Source organism: Cupressus sempervirens, chromosome 5 (assembly GCF_028749045.1).
Source record: "Cupressus sempervirens isolate cs-2001-9-10 chromosome 5, ASM2874904v1, whole genome shotgun sequence".
Classification (NCBI taxonomy): Eukaryota; Viridiplantae; Streptophyta; class Pinopsida; order Cupressales; family Cupressaceae; genus Cupressus; species Cupressus sempervirens.
The window spans coordinates 229,113,887-229,140,987 of NC_143122.1; the positions used below are offsets into that span (position 1 = coordinate 229,113,887).

Sequence of the window (27,101 nt, forward strand, 5' to 3'; positions counted from 1 at the left end):
GCACGTGTGTGTCCTGACATGCCCATTCAACTCCTGCGGTGATGGGAGGAGATGGGCAGGAGCATCCAATGAAAAATGAAAGGGAGGGAGGTGGTCAATATTAATCCCAATAAAGCTCAACAAAGAGGTTGCTTAAGCTTACCAGCATCAGCCTCTAGGGGGGGGATCTAAGGCAGCAATGACAATAGAGGAGCAATAGCCTAAGTAAGAATATCGATGATGACTAGCAGTTGAGTTTGCAAAGCCACGAAGACAATGAGGAAACCAAACCAGATCAAAATGGCACTAAGTCTAAAAGGATGAGCTCTGAATTTTGCCAAAATAATGTCATGGGGGATGAATCTATGGCATCTGATAATGTGTCTAAGAAGCAAAGTTTGAACTCGCTCAATAGAGGCCCAGTTAGAGTCAAGAAGAGATGGTCCCCAAACCACTGAACCATAAAGCACTATCAGTCTAACCAAGGAGTCCAAAAGGGACAACTTGGACATTGTGTCCTGGAAGTGGCGTCTGAAGCATTCTCTCTAACATAGCAAGGGAGCACATCCCCTTGTTAACTCTGGATTGGATGGTTGGTCTCATCTAAAGTAATGTCCCGCAAACTTGACACTAAGATATGTGTAAGAAGAGGTGATCTCAATCTCCTATCCCTGAAAATAAAAGTGCAAATCAGAGCTCTTTAGACGGTTGAATACCATAACTCGAGTCTTACTTAGGTTCACAGTCAGTTGTCGTAAGTCACAGAAGGAGCCCATGTCGTCAAGGAGCCTCTGAAGACTCTCGAGAGAAGATGCTAAAAGAACCACATCGTCTATATATAGAAGAATGGAGATCAATACCCGAGCAAGTAGCAACCATCACCTGGGAGAGAAGACTCTTAGAGGAAGGTCTTGAGCTCATCAATATAAATGCCAAATAGTGTGGGCGAAAGAGGGCAACCTGTTTCACCCCAATAGTGCTCTGGGTAGGAGTCGAGAAGCCCTCAGGGGTCCTGAATCTACCCACAACGTTCTTATATAACCTCATAATAGCTATCAATAAGATCTTTGAAATCCTAATATCTCTGAGCCACTGGAAAAGAGCCCCCCACGAGACGGTGTCAAAGGCTTTATGAAAGTCTACGAAACAGTAGTAGACTTTCGCAGAGCGATGTCGAGCCTCCTCAATAATAGCCTACAAGGTCATGATGTGGTCCATGGTCTGGTTACCTGCACAAAACCTCGCCTGGCCTCTAGCACTACAATCTCTCATGTCAAGCTCTCTAGTAAGAGTAGTGTTCAATGTTGTGGTGAAGAGCTTGGGAAAGGTGTGTCCAATCATGATAGTTTTGTAGTTGCCAGCGTCCGAAGTCAGCCCGGACTTGTGGATCGGGTAGATAACATGTGTCGACCAGGAGTCTGAGAAGCTAGTGAAAACCACTTTGTTAAAGAGTGTGGGAAGAAAGGAGCATAGCACCAAAGCGCCGAGCTTGAGGATCTCTGCCTGAAAACCCTCCTTGTCATTCGCCTTGCTACATCTCATGTATCTAATGGCCTCAAGAATGTTGGAGGGGGTAAAGAGATGGTGGCAATGGGAAGGCAGGGTGAGGTGAATGGGGGGTTAGCCCGAAATGTTGTACAGAGTGGAGGCATGGGCAGTAAAGGAGATGAAATTGAGGGAGAAGAGCGGGGTGGTGGGACGAGGAAATAAAGTGTGCCAGAACATCTTGGGATCCTGAGAAAGCGTGGCACACACAGAGCGGCACTGGGAGTTAATGAACGACCATTTCTTGGAGCGAAGAAAACGAGGGTAAGCAAGATGAAGGCTGGTGAAAGTAGCGAAGCAAGTCTCAAAGGTCAAACGCAAGTGGCGATGATAAGACTTATAGTCATCATTGAACCATTGGTTCATAGGGCATGTATTTCACTGCTTGGAGTGACGAAAAGGATGATGAGGGATGGAAAGGAGAGTGAACTCCCACATTGCAATTGTCAACAAGTCAAACATAGTGGTAACTTGGTTGATCTCGAAGAAGCTACCAATAGGAAGAAGTCGCATGAGAGGGAAGGTGAAGAGGGCAGAGTCACTCGCGCAGAAGTGAAAGTGGGTAGGGGAGCGGGCAGGGGTAGCAGGGGGGTGGGGAAGTGGAAGTGGTGGGGGGTGATGAAGTTGAGGGCAGGGGGAGAAGCTAAGCGAACAGTTGAGGAAAGCATGATCAACCAAGGGAAGGCAAGAGATGGAAAAGTGGCGAACCGATTGAATGTAGGGAGCTGAAGTAAGAGCATAGTCCACAACGCTTGCACCACTAGAGTGTAGCTAGCAAGCGAAGAGCTCAAAACCAAGGAAGCATGAGGGGTCGTTCAAAATCACCATGTCGGAAGACTCGCACATCTAGAGGAGGTGACGCCCATAACTAGATAGAGGTGCACCACTATCTTCAGAGGTGCATTGGAGCCCAAGGCTAGCCAGATCAACCTCTGAAGTGCAAGACCAATCTGAACCACGGTCATGTAAAGGTCTTTGCAAGTCTTTGGTTTGGGCGTTAAAGTCTCCTAAAATAATACTAATCACCCCTATCTACAAACATGGAAATGCACTCCTGTAAGTCTGAGAAAGGGTCTTCGTCCTCTGCACTGAGTAGCATACTGAGAAGAGGCAAGAAGGAAGTAGCAAGCAACGACGAAGATCTCTCTGACGATGTCTAGTGTGACTAGTATGTCTAATCCGGATCCAAAGCCACCTGGTATGGACATCAATGTAGACGATCGAGGTAACCTCGAAAAGATCATTCCTAATCAAAAAAGCCACACCTCCAAAACTCCAAACCCCACCAAAACTATGAACCTCCTCTCTGCATATGGATAACCACTGATAGCCTGCAAACCCTAGAAGGGGACAATTCAGACTCTTATGAGTCTCTATGATGATAAGGATGTTTGCTGAGCTAATTGTGTTCTTAAATAGGACAGGTAGGGACCATAGCAAGCCATTGCCATTCCAAAAGTTAACAAGAATAGAGTCAGAGGAGGACCCACTCTTGTCAGACTGTTGGTGTGCACATCATTTGGTCTTGTCAATCTATCTCAATGCCAACCACTAGGGGGGGAATCACGGATAACTGCCTTGAGATTCCAATCACTGCCCACTTCCCACAATTCCTAGCCTCAATGACTAGGCCCCTCGAGTGTTTCAGCTCTGCCACCTGTGATTTAGTGAGATCTTTATCCAAATAAGTTTTGGTAGGAAGAGAGAATAACATCTTCTTTTCTCTAAGGGCGTAGCCTCTCTGAGAGGGAGTGAAACTAGAGAAAGAGGGTGTCATCCGAGCCTAGCCAACATCTGTCTGATCAAATATTTGAAATGCCAAGCTCGTCTACAAGGAATGTCTAGTAGCAAGAGGGTTAGATGTGGAAGGGAGACCATGGACCCGCAGGTTTAGTTCTTGAGCACGTCTCGTCTGCTCCTCGTCTATCTTCCCTTGGACCAGCTTCTCACCACCCAAGGGGGTGTTGCAGCAGTGTTACACAAGGCAGCCCAAGTTTTTACCTTGTGTTCAGTTCAGATATGAGTGATGAATGTGCAAGAGGGTTAGAAGTGGAAGGGAGACCATGGACCCGCAGGTTTAGTTCTTGAGCACATCTCGTCTGCTCCTCGTCTATCTTCCCTTGGACCAGCTTCTCACCACCCAAGGGGCTGTTGCAGCAGTGTTACACAAGGCAGCCCAAGTTTTTACCTTGTGTTCAGTTCAGATATGAGTGATGAATGTTTATCAACAATTTTAGTCTATCTCTCCATAATAGATGTGAGGTCTGCGGTTGTAGTGTTCAAAGTTGCTGAGAGATTATCAATGGCAGTTGTATTAGAGGTTGACAATGGCTTAAGTTCTATGATTGATGTTGAGAGAGACTCGACCATGTCTTTAAGTTGTAGGTCTGATTTAACCTGAGATTCCAGTGTAGGAACCTGTTTTATTAGTTTGTGAGAGAGGTTAGATATAGTGAACATTGTATCTTTCAGTGCTGCATTGTCTTTCTCAATTATTTCAAGACGGTCCACAATCTACTGCCATGGAATTGTATCAGGTGGAGGAGACATTCTGTCAAACAGTTGAGTGATACATGTGTTGTGGTCCTTCTTCAATACGCCAAATGTGTTCTCAGACAGAGTGTGATGTATAATGATCAAAAAATAGAGGTCGTAGAGGATGTAGAGGAGAACATAGAGGATTAACCAGCAATTCTAGTGTGGGTATACTACTTGTGGAGGCATTTTGTCAAACACTTGGTCTGCATCCTACAATGCAATTGGTGACACCTCTCACAATCACTAATCAAACATACACTGTCAATCGGTTCTCTTGTAACAGGAATAAAGAAAAACAAATAAACAAATCTTCCCTCAATCTCTATTGGACCTGACAACATGCACTGATGAGCAAAGACCAGCCCTTAACCAGAGCCCAGCCCGTGCGTTATGGGGGGCCATAGCAGACAGACTCGGCCCACGGCAAAAGAGAAGAGAAGAGTTCAAGAGAGAGAGAGCAAGTGGCAGCTAGGTCACGATAGGGAACTCGACCCACCAACAAGCACACACCGGGACAAGACATAGCGCAAGCAAAGCCCACAACAAATGGTGCAAGAACACGGCACGGCACAACCCCCCCAAGTCATCGGCACAAACGAGATTTCTAGATTTGAAGATTTGAAGATATAAAGTTTCTACAATCCATTAGATTTGTTAGTATTGTTTCTGAATTAGATTGTGTGGTAGCTTTTGCATCAATATTTTGAGTCATGTTCAATGATCCATCACAAGGAAGAGAGAGTGTTGACAAAGAACAAATTTTATTTTAAACATAAGATTGGCATAGCTAAACCCAATTACCAATCATTCAACCATACCTCAGGCATCATCATTCCATACTCATGGTCATAAGAGCCCTTCAAACGTTTTCTTGTCTAGGTAACCAAATTATTTCATAATTTATTTGCTCATTTTTTTTCCCTTCTATCAGTACTAGACTGTTTATGTTGACATGAGCAATGTGGGTTCCATTTTGACCCATCAATTCCCCAACAAGATACATCCTCACTACCTTGTATAATATTTCTAGAAGTCATGTAAAATGATTTCTTACAGAACGATCTGAGGTTGGCTGCAAGTTAGAGACATCCATTTCATCCAACGAACCATTTTTTTCATCATTTATTTTGCAGCAGGGCTCAGTTGCTTTCTTATGAAATGTTATTACTAACACAGTTTTTGTCTACATGTACGCATAGAAGTAATGGGGTATCGAGACAATCTTGAACTTTTATTTTAATATTAATGCATATACTGATGACTGAATGATTTTACAAGTATTTCCATTTTGAAAAACGATAGTAATTTCTCCCATATTTTCATTTTGACAATAATTTCTCCCCTTCGAACACTTGGACAAGCTTTGGAAGATACAACATTTATGAATATTTCTTGAATCTGCTCATCTTTTATGGATTTAAGATCAATCAATCACCTTGCAGTTTCAATGCAACTTATTTGTGATCAGCATTAATTCAATACAGAAACAAAATACCAACAATACAAAAAGACTTTCTGAGATTATTTACACTATTAAAAATTGCCATTTATTATATATTTTAATCCTTTTTTCATCTTTAAAGTAAATGGGCATGAAGTGAAATCATTTCTTGTCCATATTATTACATATCACATCTAAATGAGAACTAAGTAAAAGGGGTGTGAACTAAAGGTTTTGGACCCACTTGCTAAACTCCAAAGGTCCACAATACAAGTAACGGGCATACATACAGATTATACGTATTTGAGTAACTTTGACCTTAATCCTTGCATTCACACTTTGAAAATTTCTACTCAAATGAGTTAAAATCCCACTTAATGCGATTTAGTAACAAAAGGAGCCCATGTAAGAGTAGCCCAAGTTTAAACTTCACTTTGGATATAAACTCACATGACAGGCTGCCCACCTCTGCCTGAGGTATTGCAAAATAAAAATGGTGATTTATTGAGAGTTAATGTTGATTTCATGAACATTGCAATGCTGTTGGAAAGCTAGCTCAGATACCATCTAGAAGCAGCGTAAAGAAATTGAAATTCTATTCCCAAAACCTTGGATCAAAATCGCAAATGCTGCAGTCAAAAGAATTTATACGCCTTTGATAATAAGTACAGAGGGAAGGAAACAATCAGTAGAGCAATCACATAAGGACACAGAGCATGGTTGGATATAAAATTGTTATTAATATAATACAACCCTGCTACAGATTAATAGACAATTTAAACGCTCACATATTTAATTCCAAGATATATGCCTCCTACTAGTATTGAAATTCTAAAAGAACATTGTGAAGATTTGACTTCTTGAGCTTTCAAAATATGGCCGTCATTTGGGCATTTAACTTACCAAAGCCAAATATGGCCATTTAACTTACCAAAGCCAAATGTATAGGTCGCAAATCAACTTGGCTTTGGAATAATATTATAGATATTATTGTTGAACAACTCAGGGCAATAATATCCTTCTGGATGGAAACAAGCAAAATGGCCTCTATGGCCGACCTTCCTTTCTCCCAAATATCTTTGTAGTCATCTGGTTGCCATCAGATACCTGCTTTGAATCTTCCCTCCCCTGTACATCTACATACCGAGGAATAATTTTGACTGGATGAGCTTCAGTGTTAAACACCCATTGGTCAAGGGGTATGACAGTGGATGGTGAGAAAAGAAGATACAAGTACTTCAATGTTTCTGCCAGAAAAAAGCTTTGCATCATATCATCCTTGGCACCAGAATTCACCTGCATGATACAAATAGAAAATGTTGAGCAACAAAGAAAATTTAAGGAAACCAAAAATGCAGTTTCTGAAAAATCAAGACATAATTTAGACATAATTTAGAACAATACAATATTATATTTGTAATCCGCTACACTGATGAAAAGAATTTGCTAACGAATGTCAAATTTGTTCACACAAACAATAAAGGCATGGGTAGATATTTCATTCAAATGCAAGTATCCAATTTCATGATCCAAATCATAATTTCTCATACAAGCATATCAAGGCACCACCATTTTCTCTCACTTGCAAACCTGAGAGAGTGTATATTAGATTGTATAAGGGAAACCACCAGGGCAGAAAACTGTGCCATTTCTAAAGTTGTGGATGAGATTTTACTCAGCAAGATGCCCTAGAGATTTAATTCTTCTAAGGCAATCCCATTAAACAGGCTTTAGATTTATCAACTACTCATGAATTATGGTCAACAGTGTTTGTGGAGCAGACTCCAATTGCAGGGGATCTGAAGCATTTCTTAGGGGACAGCAATTAAAACAAGGGAAAATTTAAAATAGAGAGGATTTCAAAAATTCATAATACAAGACATTCACCATATTCATTATATAACCATATATATCTATGTTCTAAGTTCTGCAAAAAGCCCCCCATATCGTTTTTGGGTCCAATTCGGGGCCGGACAGTCTGGGTTTGGTCAGGTTGTCTGGGTTTTCCCTGTGTCCACCCCAAACCTGACTAAACCCAAGCAGAACCACAGACTGCCCTGTCAAAAAGCTGAAAAAACAGCTCTGAATTATCCCCCAGTTATGCCTTAAAGTAAGGAAGTTTAACCTCTTTTGCCTCATTTAACAAACGCAAGTGAGTAAAACAGCATTTTTGCTTCCAAGATAACATTATTTTTTCAAGGTTGCTGCATTTTTCTTAAGGGTGAGACAATCAGAGAGTGACATACCAAAAGAGCACATTTATCTATCAAAGGTGAATGTATCCTGTCAGAAAAGAATTCAAGATTTTTCAAATTTTTGCAAAACCCTTTTATAGATACTACAAGAATTATGTTGATTTTTGTGTTTATTTTGAAGTTATAGGATTGTGAATTTGTCACGTCTTTTCATGTTGTGTTCATACAGAATGGGAGAAAGTTCTGGTTCAGTTGCCCCATATGTAGAGCTCATATAAACTTAATGCAAAATCACCTCTTTGGCAACATACAGTAATTATTGACTCATTTCAAAGTGGCAGGGATTCTTGTTGGCAGTTCTAGCTAGCTAATGCAGGAATGAATATAAGAGCTTGTACAGTCAAGTGAAAGATCACCTATGCACCATTACCAACTCGGGAATGAGATTTTCTTCAGAGCTGAATAAAAAAAAATGTTCCCAAAGCAACAAGAGTTGGAAATATTAGAAAACAAAAAGATGTTGACATGGTAAGTACTAGATTAAAAGAAAACATGCAAGGATTCAGAAACATCCTACTAGCTTTGAGCACAACTTGTTGGCCACATCCTTTCATGCTAGCAATCTCTAGTACAGGAAAAAGAAAATGGTAAGATCACAGTTGCAACAGTGGGAAATAGTGTATGTTTCCCAACAATAGTTCAGGTACAGCAACTTCAGGAGCAAGCGAGTGACATCCTACAAGAATATGTAATCTGCAACTGTCTACAATTACACAAGATGCTGAACAGTACTCAAAGGGGTAGCTGTTAGTCCAGAGGCCTTATCTAGGTATCAATTTCAGATCATTCTAATGTTGTCATTAATAATAATAACTAGGTCTAATCATGATACTAGTAGTTTCTCAGTGGCTACTTTCATTGTAATGGTCATTATGATAATGAATTAAGCTTATCACATTGTGATTGTGATTACCCACTGGGAAGCTGTCTCCAACCATTTTCAATTAGAAGCATACATCAGTAGAAAAAACAGAGAATCCCTAATCAAAATTGAAATCCATCATCATGAAAGAGGATTTCCTACCTCTCGCTGGTGATCATATAGATATTCCTTGACATTGGTTAAATAAACAATATAACATTACAATTGTTTGCATAGCTACAATGTTCACTGTGCTCTGTGCATCATAATGTTCTACTAAACTTGGACATGTCGGATAAATGTCATTGGAACATGCTTTTAAGTCAAGTAAAACTGACTGAGCTCAAGCAAGGAAAATATTTCATGTGAACATTGAAAAAGTCATGTATAGATGCAATCCTCTAGTGAACTGTGAATAGAAGTGAACAAGTACTCACATCTCTTAGTCCTACATATCCAGACTCGACACGACAGTTTGCCTCAAATGCTTTAAATATCTCCCACCCCCAATCTCGATAAGTTTTATTTCCAGTTGTCCTCCAAAGGTACATGAGTGATTCGACAGTTTCTGGTCTCTGAATATTCCATGATGTACCAACCCGCATATCCTACAATAAAATCCAGGAAAGTTTAAATGCTTTTACTTCTAAGGATATATGAAATGCTTTGTAAAATCTTCAATTGTATTGTCTTAAATAGTTGAACATTTCTATGCATTGGTTCAATTCTTGCACAAGTAATACAGAAAATCCTCTCTGATACATCCTCACCTGCCCCTCTCGGAAATTATAGTTTTCTCCAGCTAACTTTGTTGGAGTAGATTGGTAGAAATTATAGCAAGTCCAAGCAAGCTGCAAAGAAATGACACTGAATAAATGATGAGAAGAAAAAAAGAAAATGCCATTTAAAAAACAAGCAAAAAAAAAGGATCAAATCACAACAGTAAAATAAGTTGATACAATTATTCAGTATCTTAATTGACCCTCAATAAATTTTGTCAACAACACAAGCAGAATTAAGAAAATATTATAAAGTTTATGCAAGAATTCTACTGATAGTATAGTCATTTATCATTTTGAAGTTGTTTACCACTAACCAAGGGAAGGATGTTCATTCAATTACTTTTCAAGGGCTTTATTAATATTTTTGTTCATGAAAAAGATCCTGTTAGTTTGCAATGGAAAGAAGGGATTGCAAAAATCCATGATAAAAGTTTTGACCTTGCTGGAAACACATAATCCACAACGGACTTAATGCAATGAAAATAAAGTGACAACAGATTAATGTTTCAAAGCATCGATTCTCCAGTGTGTCGACCTTGTCAATAGACTGCTTTCATACAGAATAATACTGTTGAGATTCACATATGAGACCAGTAGACAAACTGGACCAGGACCAGGTACCAGTTTGTAACCAGGACCAGTTCACCTGCTGGTCTGGCAGGGTAAACTGGCAAACCAGGTAACTAAGTTTTATACATTTATTTTAGCACACGGAAGTAAGGTGTATAGACCAGTCACCAGACACATTAGGAATTTGCTTGAGAAGATTGGAAATTTTGTTTTCTAGAATCTGCTAAAATGCTAGGACCGTAATTTACATTCATTGTTGTCAATCTCAAAATTGATCCAAAAGATCAGAGTCTTGGTGATAAGGAGCAAGAGGGCAGAGGTTTGTGTGCAGAACAAATAATTATCCTACATTTTTGTCCTTCCACGTCCTAGGCTTAGCCTGCCTTTATGTTCTTGGCCATTCTTGGTGTCCTTGGTGTCTAGTTGATAATGTGCTTTTCCTTTTGTTTATATTTTTTTAAACTTTCAAGTTAGCTATTTGGGCTCACTTCCAAGAGTTCTTTCCTTCTATAAAGTGTCTGTTTTCTGTTTCCCTTTCTTTGCCTTTAGTCTGCTATGTAGTATGCCCTTGCAAAAAAGTTATTAGAGAATTTTGTGCAGTGATTGGGGATACTTCATTGACCAATGTTCTTTTCTTGCCATCAAAGACAAAGTTGCAAATCATGGGAATAAACTCAAAGGCTTTGCTACCAGGTCCATGTTTCTTGGGATGGATGTGGGTGCAGGTGTGACCCCAAGTTATCCACAAGTTGAAACACTCAAAAAAGTTGAATTTCAACAAACAAAAAATGTTAAATACTTTTAACTGCTTCTCCAATGCGTTATTTCACCCTAATTTACCCCTATTTGGTGTTTGCAACTCATCTCACAAGCACAAACCACCAAGAATACCTTTTTCCTTTCCAAGTTTCAATTTTTGGGTTTTGAAGGTTGCTTCAACTTCGCCAAAGCTAAAGGAGAAGTAAGACGCACACCAAAAGCTTAGGGATCATTGGACGAGGAAGATTTAGCTATCAAGGTGAGTAAAACTTAACAAGTTTTTCAAGATTTTTCGAGTTTTTTTTAATTTGGCAAGTTTTGACATTTTTAAATGCAATAATTTTTTTCTGATAATGTTTTCCATTTTTATCCTCCAAGTTTTCATAGTTGGGTTTCAAAGGTTATTTCATTTTTTCTGAAGTTGAAGGAGAAGTAAGACACACACCAAAAGATTAGGATTATTGGACAAGGAATACTGACAAATCAAAGGGGAGTAAATCTTACAGTTTCTTTTTCAAGATTTATCAAGTGTTTCCTTAATTTAGTATTTTTTAATATTTAATTTTTTATTCATAGTAAGAGGTTATAAAGACAATTTTTTCCATTAATGTTTTGCATTTTAAATTTGTACATTATAGCTGCAATTGGAAGTTTTTAGTTCAATTGCCCAAAGCTAAAATGAAGAGAGTCCTTTTATAATTGATGCAGTTTCACCTCTTTGGTGATCTACAACAATGATAAGACAAATGTCTGCTGGTGGGAGTTTTCTTTGGCAGTGTAACCATTGCAACATAAAGCATGCGAGCTCATATTTTTTAGCGAAATCTCACAAGGAATAAAAGTTTCTCAAGGGCCAAATAAATATAAGGTCTGCCACATGATCTAATAATGTCTTATATTTAACCTCATTATGTTAATCTTGGAAAAAAAAAATGATGCAGTACAAGACTGATGAACCCCCAAAGGAGATGATCAAACCCCCAGCTAAGGGTCACACAATGGAAAACAACTAGAGGTACAACTAAAAATAAATCCTTTATTAACAGAAGATCCAATTACTTCAAATGAACATTAAACATGTTGGGCTGTAAGGCCTTCCTAGTAATCAAACTGGTTCAACAATCCACCTTATTAAGATAATATCTTATACTTTCTATAATAGTCAACTACTTGTATGTAGTCCGTCTTTCAGTCTAGATAGGAATGTTTCCTATCCCATCTCTTTTTTCTTCAGTCCAGATAGGAATGTTTCCTATCCTGTCTCTAGTTTTCTTTCTAATTCCGTCTTCAGTCTACGTTGTTTCTTTTAGAAACAACGTCCTTGTAATTCTTTATAAGGAACACATTTGTTCCTCTGTTTATAAATGAGTCATCCGGAAATCCGTTAATCTACCAACTCTTTTTGAATCTTGTAACATGGTATCAGAGCCTAGTTCTTGAACTTTTTGAAAAATTTATAATTTCATTCGAAATTATTTGCTCAAATTTTTCGAAATCCAACTAGGTCTCTTTTCTGAAAATCGTGGGAAGATTTTTCTGCATTTGGCTCTGCAAACTCATGCCGTTTTTTGGTGTTTGTTCAGCACACTCTAGCCCCATTCGTCCATGCACATCGATCCTTGAAAAAAATCCGCCATTTTTATCAAGAAATCTGAAGTTTTCTCAAGCTTTTTTCAGCCAAGGCCTTTTTTTTTCGAAACTCTAATTTTTGGGGTCGAAAAAATATTTTGTTTGCAGATTCTTGGTGGGTTTTTCGAGAGCTCAACTGGGTTGTCGTCCGTTTTTCTGGGTGCCTCGATTTTCGAGCCAGCGAATCCAAAAAACGACAGCAAATTCCTTCTGGGTTTTTTGAGCTCTCTTTTGGGTCATTCTCTGATTCTTCTGGGTCTTTCGTATTTTTTCCTCGAAGAACTTGCCTTCACAGATTTTCACAAGTTTTCATTGAAAAACGTGCCATGGCATCTCTGACAAATATTTTGCTCGAACATAATTCCAAATTCAATGGTCACAATTATGGAACCTGGAAGCAGCGCATCATTGCAATTTTCGAATATCGAAACACCGATCAACTTGTTCTGGGTGTTACGCAACGTCCGACTTCTCCAGATCCTGATCAAGGCGAAGCTATATTTTTCACCTTCTGAATATGTTTCTGTTTTTATGGGTTTGTTGATTTTCTCCTCAAAAATCATTTCAAGTTGTCTGTAATACGCAAGGTTGCGTGAAATTCTAGGTTCGTTGATTTTCTCCTCAAAAATCATTTCAAGTTGTCTGTAATACGCAAAGTTGCGTGAGATTCTGAGTTTGTTGATTTTCTCCTCAAAAATCATTTCAAGTTGTCTGTAATACGCAAGGTTGTGTGAGATTCTGGGTTTTACCATTTTTTCCACAAAAACGAAGTTTTGTAATTGCAACTTATTTTGAGTCATAGCACTCTTCTGGCAAAGCTTCTTGGTTTCAGCATTCTGTAGATCCAGGGAGGGTCTCAGTTATCATAGAATGTTCCAACATCCGTACGTTGACCATTAAGGGAGGGTATTAAAATAATATCTTATACTTTCTATAATAGTCAACTACTTGTCTGTAGTCCGTCTTTCAGTCTAGATAGGAATGTTTCTTATCCCGTCTCTTTTTTCTTCAGTCCAGATAGGAATGTTTCCTATCCTGTCTCTAGTTTTGTTTCTAATTCCGTCTTCAATCTACGTTGTTTCTTTTAGAAACAACGTCCTTGTAATTCTTTATAAGGAACACATTTGTTCCTCTGTTTATAAATGAGTCATCCGGAAATCCGTTAATCTGCCAACTCTTCTTGAATCTTGTAACACACCTTGTGCAAGTCCTCTATAATTGCAAGCTAGAATTACAATCTTCCACCTCACAACCAAGAGATTCAGGGCTTGACAAGCCACTAATCCAAGATCTAACCTTTTCTCTGATACCATTTGATGCAGTACAAGGTTGGTGAAGCCCCAAAGAAGATGACCAAACCCGCAGCTAAGAGTTGCACAAAGATAAACAACCAAAGATAGAATTGAAAATAACTCCTTTTATTAGAATTGAAAATAACTCCTTTTATCAACAGAAGATCCAATTACATCAAATGAAAATCAAACATGTTGTGCTGTAAAGCCTTCCCGATTACGACTAATACAAAGAATCAAATTGCAGACCAACTATATCAACATGCCTCTTCCTGATGTTCTTCTTTCTTCTTGCTTTTTTCTCCCCCTCCAAGATACATTTTTCATTACATAAATAGCCATCATGACACGCAGGTCAGAAAAGTGTTACAAAACATAGGATGGACCCATTAAATTAAATGAGCAAACACAATTAATCATAAGGGAACTAGCAACCACACATGATCCAAGAACCCACATCAAAAGCCACGAATCTTTGCAATTGAAGACGATCATCGCATAAGCAAATTACCAAGCATTGCCTGATGAGCCAATGAATAACATGCCACCCAAGAAAATGAATTAGATATCCATGCACACGTAACATAAAGACATGACCTTAGGAAGATGATCCCTGATAGGTCCCTGTTAAGAAACCAAGCTCGCATAAACTAAAACATATGATCAAAAGATCGCACCCACGAATACTCAGACTGAAACTAGTAAACACAGAACAAAGCAAACTGTTTTTGGTCAATGCAAGATTGTTGATGACCCAAGGATGCTCCTGCATTAGAAAAGGCGCTAACAACCTTATTAGAGAAGGAGAAATCTTTGATAGAGACATCATTTAGATGAGATCAAGGATACAAGGACTATGAAATGTGTGTCCATTTTTTACAGATGGAAAGATTGCAAAAATAGACCATTTATCAATGTTATAACAATGTTCCCTAAAGGGGTGATGGTTTTCAAGCCAATGGATTGTGAGGCGAGAAAGTGATGCAACTTTCATTGCCTGGCAGTGAAAAGGTGACTCTTAATCCCAACTTGGTTGGCTATGATTGTTCCTTTGATAGTGGCAAGATGGAAGTTGCCTTCTACCTTTTGATGTGAGTTTTGTTCCACTAAACATGCAAAATCAAACACCTAATGTTTCAAAGTGAAACACTAAATTCAATCCTCTCTTAATATAAGGTCATCTCTCATGCTAAGCTTGCAAAGTAAGATTAATGAAATGACTTCAAAATTCTTTCTAATTTGTCAATACTCACTCAGTGAAATAATGTGATGTGTTGATAATCACTTAAGGGACTTGTGCTATTCATTCAATGGATATCAACTCTTGCACTTCTAAAGATTTGGCTACACATTGTCCAATGAAATTATAGTTTCTAATCTGCCAATTTCCACTTATGCTAATCTTGACTATTTGTACTCTTAATTATGAATGCAAGGAATCATTGATGAAATTGGTCTCTACTAGGTGCGGCTTAATCAATGACTCCACCCACCTAGTGCAAACTTCCAAGAAACACTTACTGGTTTTCACATCAATTTCCCCTCTTCAAACCCATCATTTGAATGCAAACTAAAGATTGAATACCAATTGAAGTTAAGTGTTTTCACCAACTTACCACACATGGCACTCCTACCATCAACAAGAAGCTAGTGGCCCAAATTTGTTTGAGTCAAGCAAGTGACATCTGCAATTACTTCCATTAAACTAAGCTACTTCAACATGAAATAAAATTTACTCCAAGTGAAAGATTGAGGAGACCGTACAACACTTCAAAACAATAATTAAGTAATTCACCATTAAAAACCAAAAATAAAATATCCATTACTTTGATACCATCATAGTAACAATTTGATCAAGTCTCTCCCTTAGCTAGCCCAATCTACTCCTAGCTCTTGAACGCTTCTCTAATCTACTGAATCCAACCTTGCAATCATTACAAATGACAAGGCCCTAGCCTTTTATAGATGTCCAATTAGAATGAAGGGCCAAGATTAATTGAAGATCAAGGGCTAGGACTCATCCCTACAAACCCTAACTAGGGTTGCTAAAATTACAACCAATTATACGAGGGCACCAAATCATGGGTCAATAAGAAAATTACAATGATTTTTCCAACTAGTGAGAAAATAAGACACTTGTCATGATTTGATTGCTTGTGCTTGGAATTTACTGATTGGAGAAGACAACTTAGCGCCTCCTCATCACCCTTATAGTATTGATCCATTTAAAAATGTATGCTTTAAATCTTGGCTTGTGGAAGGTGTTTGTTAAAAACAGAAAATGTTTCTTGCTCAATTGTTAGAAAGTAACTTTGATTAACTCTTCCGAAACTGCCAACTACTTGAGGATAAATGTGATGGCAAATGTTCTAAAATTTTGTGATCTCTTGAATCTCCTCCATCTTTATAGGTTATTTTACTGCTTTGGCTTGAGTTGGCCCCTTAATTGCATTTGAGTTCTTAATCTTTACCTCTGAATTTCTTGATGGTGTCCTCATATAGTTAGACTCTTCCCTTGGACTTAAATGGTGCCTTTATTTCAAGCTGAATTTTGAGCTTGTGATCTTGATCTCACCTTAGTCCTTTCCTTGCCTTCAAAGTTCATCTTGCTTTGTTAAGCTTGTAAGATTGATAAGCAAATAAACAAAATGAGAAAAAAAGTAAAACTCGGTATTTCCATGATACAAATTATACCTATATCACACACACCTCAGAATATTAAGTATCCCAGCATATGAAAGTTAGGAATTCCAAAACATATCAATATCTGGAAAAAAATATATGCATTTCGCAATCTGAAGAATCTAATCCCACTCCCTTACCCTCAAGTTCACAGTTGTCGTCCTTTGAACCTTGCAGCTGATTGTGTTGGATCAGACAATTGAAATGATCGAACTGCACCTCTTTATATAGGAGATGCAAAAGGGGGAGCTGGCCAACTTGGCAAATTGGTTTTTTGAATGCCTTATTTTCTTACAACCAAAATCACTGTCAACCTCAAACTGATTTGCTGCCTTGTAAGAGTACTTTTCTGCCACAAATGCAGAGGCAAATTTCGTTGGTGTTTGGTGATAGAATGAATTAGGATTCCTCTCTTATGTAGGCATTAGGATTCCTCTCTTATGTAGGCGCTTGTGAAGGGGTGTGCTTCCTTGTATGGCAACTTGGTCACAAACAAGGAAATTCATTCTAAATAACTGTTTAACTGCTTGGACCAACCTTGAATAAAGAATCAGATTTTAAATTTGAAATCGCCCATGTTAAAAGAAGAGGAGCCTTGGGCAGAATTCCTCTAATCAGAGGGATTTCACCAAGGTCTTCTTGGTCTATTGATTAAATTTTCCCTTTTAAACTTGGCACCTACTTGGCACCTTGCTTCTTTATCAAACTCAAACCTTACTATGATCAACTTTATTTGGTGATAAACTGCATTACAAGGAGGCAGAATTCGGGATTCCAGAGGAATTTAATAGCAGAAGACCTCTAATAAGAGGATTTCCGCCAGCTTTTGAGTCTCTCCTCTTGACACTTGAACTGAAAAAAAAACACTCAATCAGCCTCTCGATCGCCCATTTCAACCCCACACCCTCCTTATCTTTCATTAATTTTTTTTAAAAATTATTATGAAGGAAGGCAGAATTTTAAAGTTTAGAGGATTGCAATGGCAGAAATCCTCTAATTATAGGATGTCCGCCAGCATAGGCTTCATCTCCTTTGTCTTGCAACTCAAAAAAAACCTTGATTCCTTAACATTAATTGGCTGATTTTGTCTTCATTTATGTCTTACCATCTAATTTTGACCATGTCTAGGGAGTGGAAATTTAGAGATATGAGGATTTTGTGGGCGTAAATCCTCTGATTTGAGGATTTCTGCTATCTTCTCTTGGTTGCAGCTCCAGACTTGTTTCGAAAAAATCATGCAGTTCATATGGTTTGACAGGTTCAGGAAATTACATGCAGGAACATTATGGTTCAACATGGCTCCATATGGTTCATAATGGTCCATACAGGTTGAACAAGGTTCAAAGGGTTCAGATTAGTTCAAAAAAGGATGGTCTGAACAAGTTCAGAGGTTCAAAGGTGTAATGTCCCCATTGGTTGCCAGCATCAGTATTTCAGGGATTAGCCTAATATTGGATCCTCGTAGGCTAATGAGGATGGTTAGAGGGTTTTCCGAGGATTGGTTCATCTCCAACATTCAACGATTCATGGGTTGGCATTCGTTCGATGTCATTCGGACTCCATTTGCTATAGTTACTATGTATAGTAAGCTAGGTGTAATAGAAATGAACCCTTTCTATTTTTAGAAAGTGTATTTGGTCACATGGGGAATTATGAGGAGAGATTCCTATTTCAGACGGCATGGCAATCAGACAACTATTTCAAGAGATATTAAAGTTTGAGTGACTCGAGTGATTTATTTAAATATTTAATGTTATAAAGTTATAAAGTCACTTAAGTGACTAAAAGACGAAATTGGCTTTTAATCCCACATTGCCTAGTTGTTTGTGTCTTCCCTCATATCAAGGTTATAAAAGCGTGGAGCTACATTGGGATTCATACAACGAATATATGTTATTTATAAATCCTAAACGTTGCTTAGATGTGACCGGCTTTTCCTAAGGACGAGACCCCTTGTGGAAAAGCGTAAGACTAGACGAAAACCTAGTATCTCACTTTGCACTATCAGTTTTGAGATTGATTCAGTGTTTGGGAATTTGGCAAGAAGTTGGAAGTTCTGTACAGTAGGAAGAGACACTGGTTGGCAAAGGTTTGAGTATCTACAGGACATCAGTTGAAGATTGGACGGTAATCCAGAAGGCAGACATTCCAAGCTGCAGAATCTGGGAGGAGAGTTTAATGTAAGTGTAGTCACTATCATCTCAGATTTATACAGGGGCAGCTGTTTTCTATACAGTGGGCTCACGGCATAGTAGACAGATACAGGCAGGCATAAATCTGTCCCATGTAAATAACCTGCACGTGAATATCATCCTTCGAAGGTGGAGTGACTAGTGTAATACTGAGAATAGCAGCAACATCTGTGATATCCACAGGATCGAATAGGAGTTAATAGTGGCAGTTGTGAGATTTACTAGAAGTAATCACGGAAGGATCTCTTGATGTTTACATCTCTAGTACTTGGTAACTGTATGGAGATTGGCTCTTTTCAGAATATGCGACTTTTCCCTTCAGCAATACAGTCTGGTCTAACAGAATCGTAGTGGTAATCAGCACTTTGTTCAAGTGCCTAGAAGTAGTGATGGGTTGAAATTCTTATTGCTCTCTCTAATGTCATGAACGGCAGTCACCATTAATACAGGTCTACTCCTTATCAACCTACTTTGTGTTCTATTATTGCACATTGGTAAATATTGTAAGGAGTGGTAATCCCATCTTCAGTAAATAATTTAATGGTTATCATTTTCACTGTCCTGAATATAAAACGTTAACTCTGGTTTGTCTGAATTTGAGTTCTATTCCGACTTGAATTAAGTTCGGTAGCATTGGTTAATTTATCAAATTTGGAGCATTAATTTCATTAACAGTCAAGTGGCAGTCCAGTCTTTATCTCTGCTTAGTATTTGATTGCAAGACAACTATTTGGCGAAATTCCTATCAGTCAAAATACACATTGTCTGTTTAATTTGACTTCTGAACATTACAGTGGTATGAGAGCCACAAGACCTACCATCTTGTGGGAAAATAGAATATTTGCAGACTGATTTTTGTCCAAAAATGTCAGCTCGGAATGAGTAAAAGACATTATAAATTCAGCCATCCTGTTGGGTACAGTGAGAGGTTCATTCAAAGTTTGATCCTCCGGTGCTATTATAAAGTCTGAAAATGGTGCTTAAGTTGGCTATTGATGAGAGCAGCTGTCCAGGTCATAGCAGCAGTTGGCAGACGAGAGGATGATCAGTTCATAGATGAAACAAGATATTTTTGGCGTGAACTTAGCTCCCCATTCTCACGGGTTATTTCACACAGTACGGAAATCCCTCAGAACAGAGGTAACAGGCAGTGGATTTAATAGGGCCCTGAAACCCATACAATAAAAAGAACAGTCATAAAAGATTGCTTAAAGTAGCAACAGTAACTAAAAGCATACCAAAGAAACATCTCCCTGCAAAAAGACAGGAACCAATGAAAAGCCAGGGAGAAAGGACAAAAAGCCAGGGCGCTCAGGAAATCTCTCTTAACATTTCTACTACATTAATTTCAAGCTCTGAAAGTCTGCCTGCTGCCTCCTCCATTTCTAAATGCTCTTTATCAAGCTCCGGAGTATCCTTCTTCCTCGTGCTGGATCTTGTGCACTTCCTAGAGCAATCCTTAGGGGTCTTTTCCTTGGTGCTGTGGGAGGTCGGATCCTCATCCTTACTGGTTCTATGATCCTCCATATTGTTGCTAAGGATCTTGATGTTTTCATTGGTTTCCTTAAGTTATTTTATTTTTAGTTTGTTGTTACATTTGGAGTGACCAGCACTCTAGTTTGTTTTTTTCTCTTCCTAAGGACAGACATAGGAGAATGGGTAATTGTAGAAACCAGTGGAGTAATGAGGAATTTAGCACAAAAATGAATGCTTTCCAGGAGAGTATGGACAAACTTAAGCTTCATCAACAGAGGTTGGTGGAGAGCTTTTTGAATCTAGAGATAGTTGAGAGAACAGCGAAGTATATAGTTTCTGCCCTTAGAAGGCTGACGTCAAGTTTGCAGGGAAGGAAGCTTCAATTTTCCCTGACAAGTGACCATGATGCAGATGTACTGTATGAGACCTACTAGTCCTATCTGCAGTGTTGATGGTGGACCCTTTTTATAGAGATCAGTAGATGGGTCAGTACCCTTGGTGGATAGTGACACTAAGCTTCAACAAGTTGAGGCCCCCAAAGTTGTTGCAATTAGTGCAGAGATAGTTGATGCAGTTATTACTACTGATACTCCAAGCTCTCTTGAGGAGGGAATTATTATTGGAGATTTGTATGGGACTTGTCATAGTGTTGCTCCAGTACAGGAGGCAATGGCTTCCTCAGGCGGGACTAATGCATGTACGGAGTCACCCAGCTGTGATGTCGATGATTTGGGGGTTACAGTGGAGTCAGTTGATGTGGGTTCATGCTCTAGCGTTATTGATTCATAGCTTGGAATAGAGTCATGTGTGTAGAGTCAGGTGATGGCAGTTGATACTCTATTAGGTGACGGGGGAGGTAGACAGTGTGAACACCTCTGGTGATTTGTTGGATGGTGTTATGATTTGCACTGGGCATGATACTCCTTGTCAGATATTGGGTGACGACTCTTATGAGATTTTGGGTGAGTCTCGGAATCAATGTTTACAGGATCCTACTACTGAGATGGACGATGAGACATGTGTTGAGATTGAGATTGCGAGGGCTTCTATTTCTTCAAGGTTGTTTGAGGTACATAGTAGTTGTATCTCAGATGCAGAGTTGTGCAATGACGATAGCACATATATGAGTGATCTTGTGGCGGACGATTTTGATTCAATTTCCTATCACAGTATAGTTAGTGAGACATAGAGCTTGCATAGGAGTTAGGGATTACAAAGGCATCATGTGACTTCTCAACTGAAGGTGACTGATAGTGACATTTACTCATCTCTTGATCATTATGATGCTATTCGGCATATGCTAGCTACATTTGGTTTGGGTGCCCCAATGTCAAATAAGCACAGTGATAGTAGTATTTCCCTAGCAGAGGTTCATGTGCTTCGAGAGGCTGTTAGGATCTCGAAGCATAGTTACTCTCAGTTGGTTGATGACAAAGATTACCTTCTGCAGTGGGGTAGCACCTACTATGAGGCATTGTTAGGGAAAGAGGAGGAGGTCTTTATCTCACCTGAGAGCTTGAGGTGACGGTGGACTCTCTTCAGTATACTCAATTGGCTCTTCAAGAGTTGACGTTACTGTGGAGTTAGAACAGGTACAGTCAACACCAGCCCCAGACCCTGTTCAATTACATATTGTGTTTGGTGGTGAGTTTACTTCTACAATTGAGGATGAGGGATGTGATGATGTGGCGAACACCTTCGTCCAAGATATGAGTGTGGTATGTATAGAGGAAGTGAGAGCATCAGTGGAGATGATATCTCATGATGATTTGCTTCCTTCTACTAGAAGTGAATCTATTTATTCATCTCATACAGTTGGTAGCATGGGACAGTTCGCATTGTCACATTTTCAGAGTGATTGGCTGTGGATTGCGGGGGAGTAGGTCGATGCTTCCACATATAATTTCTACTGTACAAAGTCATTCATGGAACATTTTCTTGAGAGCTCGGATTTGTAGGAGGTTTTATACAGTATATCTAAGGGTGCCCTCATTCAGGGCTCTCATGCTATTTGAGGATTGGTGAGGAAGATTGTAGAGACCTTGGCTACAATGCTTCCCAATAGGGATTTGGTGGTTGGGCTTGCTGAGAGGGTTACCCAAGATCCTGCCCGACCAATAGTTCAGAGTCGAAGATTGAAGGGAGATTATTAGATACAAGGTATTGAGAAACAATTGGATGTGCTAGTGATTGAGATGAATCAAAATCACAAATGGATGACTCAACTGATTTCAAATCCGAGATTTGAGCAGAGAATGATCACTTTTTCTAAGAGCGGAAGGTGATGATACAGTTGTAGCTTCAGATTTGCAAGACATTTCTTATGAGACACTACATGAGGTGGGCACACTTGAGGTGGAATGTGATGATAATTTATGTCAAGTTAAGTTAGATGATGCAGTTGTCAGCATGAGTTCCCCGGATCATGTTTTCGATGGCAATGTAGCAATAGTGGGAGTAGGAGCATGCAAGGATACTGTCATGTCAGCAGCCACTTTTGTGTCAGTTCAGCCATCCATTGACGAGTTTAGCAGTATGCATGTGGTTGTATATTGTGCTCCGATGATTGTACACTTGTTATTGTTGATGAGGTGAGCGATGCAATAATAAAGTCATGTTACACTATCGATCAACAAGTGTTGATGTTCATTTCATGGATAATCCTATGTTTGACATGGATGCAACATTGTTTTATGACAATCCGTTAATTGAGTTTGAGGTTGATCACTCACCTGAGTGGAGTTGGGCTCACTTTTCACCATCTGCAAAGATTCAATTTTGTGTTGTAGCAAATAGTAACGTTCCTGTGTCCACAGATTTTGACGTGGCTACACCTATGGTTGATACAGTGGGCCTAAGTGCAAATGGTTCTCTTGTAGCTGTCTCTTCAAGGGATTGTTGATATGAATTCCAGTCCAGTTTATATTATATGGGTGAGAACTAGGATGGAGATATTTCTTGTGGCGGATTCCTACGATGATATTCTAACCCCTACATCATTAGCACAAGTTTTGAGTGCTATACTGTAGGTTATGTTGTTGGTCTTGATGATGTTAGTAGTATGTAGTTGGTTCAATGTTAATAGGGCTGTCACCTACTACTTCATTTGGGATCCAGATGGAGGTTAGAGTTCACTGTTATTGTTGGATTGCTTGAGGGCAAGCAATCTCGAGAAGGAAGAACTATAATGTTCTCATTGGTTGCCAGCATCAGTATTTCAGGGATTGGCCTAATATTGGATCCTCATAGGCTAATGAGGATGGTTAGAGGGTCTTCCAAGGTTTGGCTCATCTACAACATTCAATGATTCATGGATTTGGCCTTTGTTTGATGTCATTCCGACTCCATTTGCCATACTTACTATGTATAGTAAGTTGGGTGTAATAGAGATGGACCCTTTCTATTTTTAGAAAGTGTATTTGGTCACATGGGGAATTATGAGAAGAGATTCCTATTTTAAATGGCATGGCAATCAGACAAGTATTTCAAGAGATATTAAAGTTTGAGTGACTCAAGTGATTTATTTAAATATTTAATGTTATAAAGTTATAAAGTCACTTAAGTGACTAAAAGACGAAATTGGCTTTTAATCCCACCTTGCCTAGTTGTTTGTGTCTCCCCTCATATCGAGGTTATAAAAGCGTGGATCTACATTGGGATTCATACAATGACTATATGTTATTTATAAATCCTAAAGGTTGCTTAGATGTGACTGGCTTTTCCTAAGGACGAGACCCCTTGTGGAAAAGCATGAGACTAGATGAAAACCTAGTATCTCACTTTGCACTATCAGTTTTGAGATTGGTTCAGTGTTTGGGAATTTGGCAAGAAGTTGGAAGTTCTGTACAGTAGGAAGAGACACTGGTTGGCAAAGGTTTGAGTATCTACAAGACATCAGTTAAAGATTGGATGGTAACCTAGAAGGCAGACATTCCAAGCCGTAGAATCTGGGAGGAGAGTTTAATGTAAGTGTAATCACTATCATCTCAGATTTATACAGGCGCAGTAGTTTTCTATACAGTGGGCTCACGGGATAGTGGACAGATACAAGCAGGCATAAATCTGTCCCACGTGAATAACCTGCATGTGAATATCATCCTTCGAAGGTGGAGTGACTAGCGTAATACTGAGAATAGCAGCAACATCTGTGATATCCATGGGATCGAATAGGAGTTAATAGTGGCAGTTGTGAGATTTACTGGAAGTAATCGCAGAAGGATCTCTTTATGTTTCACGTCTCTAGTACTTGGTAACTGCATGGAGATTGGCTCTTTTCAGAATATGCAACTTTTCCCTTCAGCAATACAGTTTGGTCTAACAGAATTGCAGTGGTAATCAGCACTTTGTTCAAGTGCCTGGAAGTGGTGACGGGTTGAAATTCTTACTGCTCTCTCCAATGTCATGAACGGCAGTCACCATTAATACAGGTCTGCTCCTTATCAACCTATTTTGTGTTCTATTATTGCACATTGGTAAATATTGTAAGGAGTGTTAATCCCATCTTCAGAAAATAACTTAATGGTTATCATTTCACTGTCTTGAATATAAAACGTTAACTCTGGTTTGTCTGAATTTGAGTTTTATTCCGACTTGAATTAAGTTCGGTAGCATTGGTTAATTTATCAAATTTGAAGCATTAATTTCATTAACAGTCAAGTGACTGTCCAGTCTTTATCTCTGCTTAGTATTTGATTGCAAGACAACTGTTTGGTGAAATTCCTATCAGTCAAAATACACATTATCTATTTAATTCGACTTCTGAACATTACAAAAGGTTCAATTCTAAGGTTTCAGGTTCACAATTTCAATTTTCAAATTTCATGCTATTTGGAGTTCTCCAATCTGCATGTTAAAAGTCATTCATGTTGGCAAAAGCATTTCAAAGGCCCTCCAATGTGCAAGAATAATTTTTCAAAATCATTAACAATTTTACCATTATAAAAGTGGGCCGACATAGTTGACTGTTGCTAAAAAGGGAATAAAATTTGATAGATGGTCACTCTTTTATGCAAGAAAGGTATCCAAAATGGTGTTGAGAATGTTAGCCTCATAGTAAATTGAAGCAAACTCTATAAGTAAATATAGTATATGATAATATACATGATTGATGATAAATCTAATTATGTCAACCTGATTGAATATATATATATATATATATATATCATAAACTTATATTTACATATATTATCAAATGCCAATAATAATATGTATCAGTTGCAATCAGAATACCGGTCAAATAACATTATGTATCGGTTATGTTTTATCGCTGATATAAATGTTATGAGACATGGTTTACCATATCGGGCATATTCTAATGAAATGATATGTGTTGAGGCATGACCACGTAGGGTCATGCCCCTACATGGCCATGTCTCAATATATATATATGCTTATTTATAACTGCAGAGATATATCAATCATACGGCAAATATAGATCTCAGTTAGCAAATATAGAAATGCATATATACTTGTATCAAGTTAAATCTGCCTCAGTATAGTTGAAGGAAGGTCTGCACACATCAAACAGAGTTATTATCTTCAGCACAAAGGGATATATATATAAAAGAAATAAGTAAACTCGCATAAGAATTCAGAAGCAGAGTTGAATATTGCTCAAGATCTTTACATCATTTTGAAAATACAATTTAGTTAGTCTACACCAATAACGATTGAATAATTTAACAAATGGTCTCCACATCCATACTACATCAATCTTTTTAGAAGATTGGTGAATTTTAGTGAATTCATGGATTTCAGATGCAATTCCATTCGTAGAGCAGCAATAATACCATACTCAGTCGGGCTGATGATTAATCAATTGTTGCATGAGGAATACTATAAAGTTCTATCTCTTCAAAGGATTGTCAAATATATCTGGAATTTAATCAAATTGACTCTTAAGAAGCAGCTCAAAATGCAAATATGGACTTGAAGAACGTTCACAGTTTTCAATGCAACCAGCAACCACAAATTTGCTAAATCCAGAAAAATACAGTCATGTTGCGGGGTTATAACTTTAAATCTGACTGCTGGATCAGGCTAATTTTTGGATGTCTGGAAAAACCTAATTCTCTAAATCCTCTCCAAAGCATTTTGTCACATTCATTACAGATCAAACGTTATGGACTTCTGAGTGCAGCACTATCAAAACTGTCAATGACTGTCACAAAATGATGACAACACTTCCTCAGCAACCAATGCCACCTCTCCAAATATACTTATAATTTATAAACATTACAAAATGATATTTATAACCTCTTAATTACCATGCTTATAAATTATTTATGTTATGAAAAGGAAATGGGGAAAGGAAAGCCACCGAAGATAGTGACCACATAAAGATAAACACATATTTGATTAATAATCTTTTTCAAGATTCAGTTATAAAACTGAATAGTATTACTGTGAAGTTTATTTATTGTAAAGCATATGAGAAAAAAGTGGTGGTTCTTTTTCCAGGGAGTCCTAAGGCTACAGGGGAGAAGACATACTTTCTAAATATTATGATTCTGTAACAGGAGATAAGGGAGAGGCTAATAGATGAGTATTTTCTGAATAGTTTAATTGGGGGTAAATGATCTTGGGGTTGTCCTATCTTGTATTCAGAAATAAAAAGGAGTCTATGTGTAGAATCTATTGGTTTGGATGCTACTTTCTCTTATTGAAAATGATTAGTCGGTTGTTTCATTCATATTTTTTAGTACACTTTATACAACCAGATTAGATGTGTTGGTGCATTATAAATCTGTTGGTTTTGTGTGCACTTACTTTCAGAGCCTAAAATAATCAATCTCTTCCTTGATTCTTTTGTGATTGGAGAAGGTTGGATATGTGATCAGTTGGTCAGTTCATTCATCTCTCTTTAAATATTTCCTATTGTAATCACATTCATTTCATGATTATGGATGAAAGTCAAAAGCCTTTGTGTTTCCAGGTTAAAGACACGATGTGATATTTTATTCATTGCAAATCCTTCTTGGAGGGAGTTGTACCTCTCAACTCAGAGGATAGTTATCAATCAATGATAACTCATCCAACTGTTAATAACTTTTTTTTTCCTTCCATTTGGGCATTTTGAGTCATCAGTTGTATTTCTTCT

General features: G+C 38.3%; 1 protein-coding gene across 2 annotated transcripts in view; it reads right to left on the bottom strand.

The window, feature by feature from the left end:
* Window positions 1–6,220: 6,220 nt before the first annotated feature.
* LOC149555278 (mannosyl-oligosaccharide 1,2-alpha-mannosidase MNS1-like) overlaps window positions 6,221–27,101 on the bottom strand; it is a 115,295-nt gene continuing 94,414 nt past the window's right edge. Inside the window, exons 12-14 of one of the 2 annotated variants that reach the window (XM_089829396.1) lie at window positions 9,391–9,471; window positions 9,058–9,228; window positions 6,221–6,799 (exon numbers count right to left, since the gene is read on the bottom strand). In XM_089829396.1, coding sequence (XP_089685522.1) covers window positions 6,551–6,799; window positions 9,058–9,228; window positions 9,391–9,471 — 501 coding nt within the window. In that variant the 3' untranslated portion in view covers window positions 6,221–6,550. The remainder of the gene's footprint in view (window positions 6,800–9,057; window positions 9,229–9,390; window positions 9,472–27,101) is intronic. The other variant, XM_089829397.1, reaches the window with a different exon arrangement.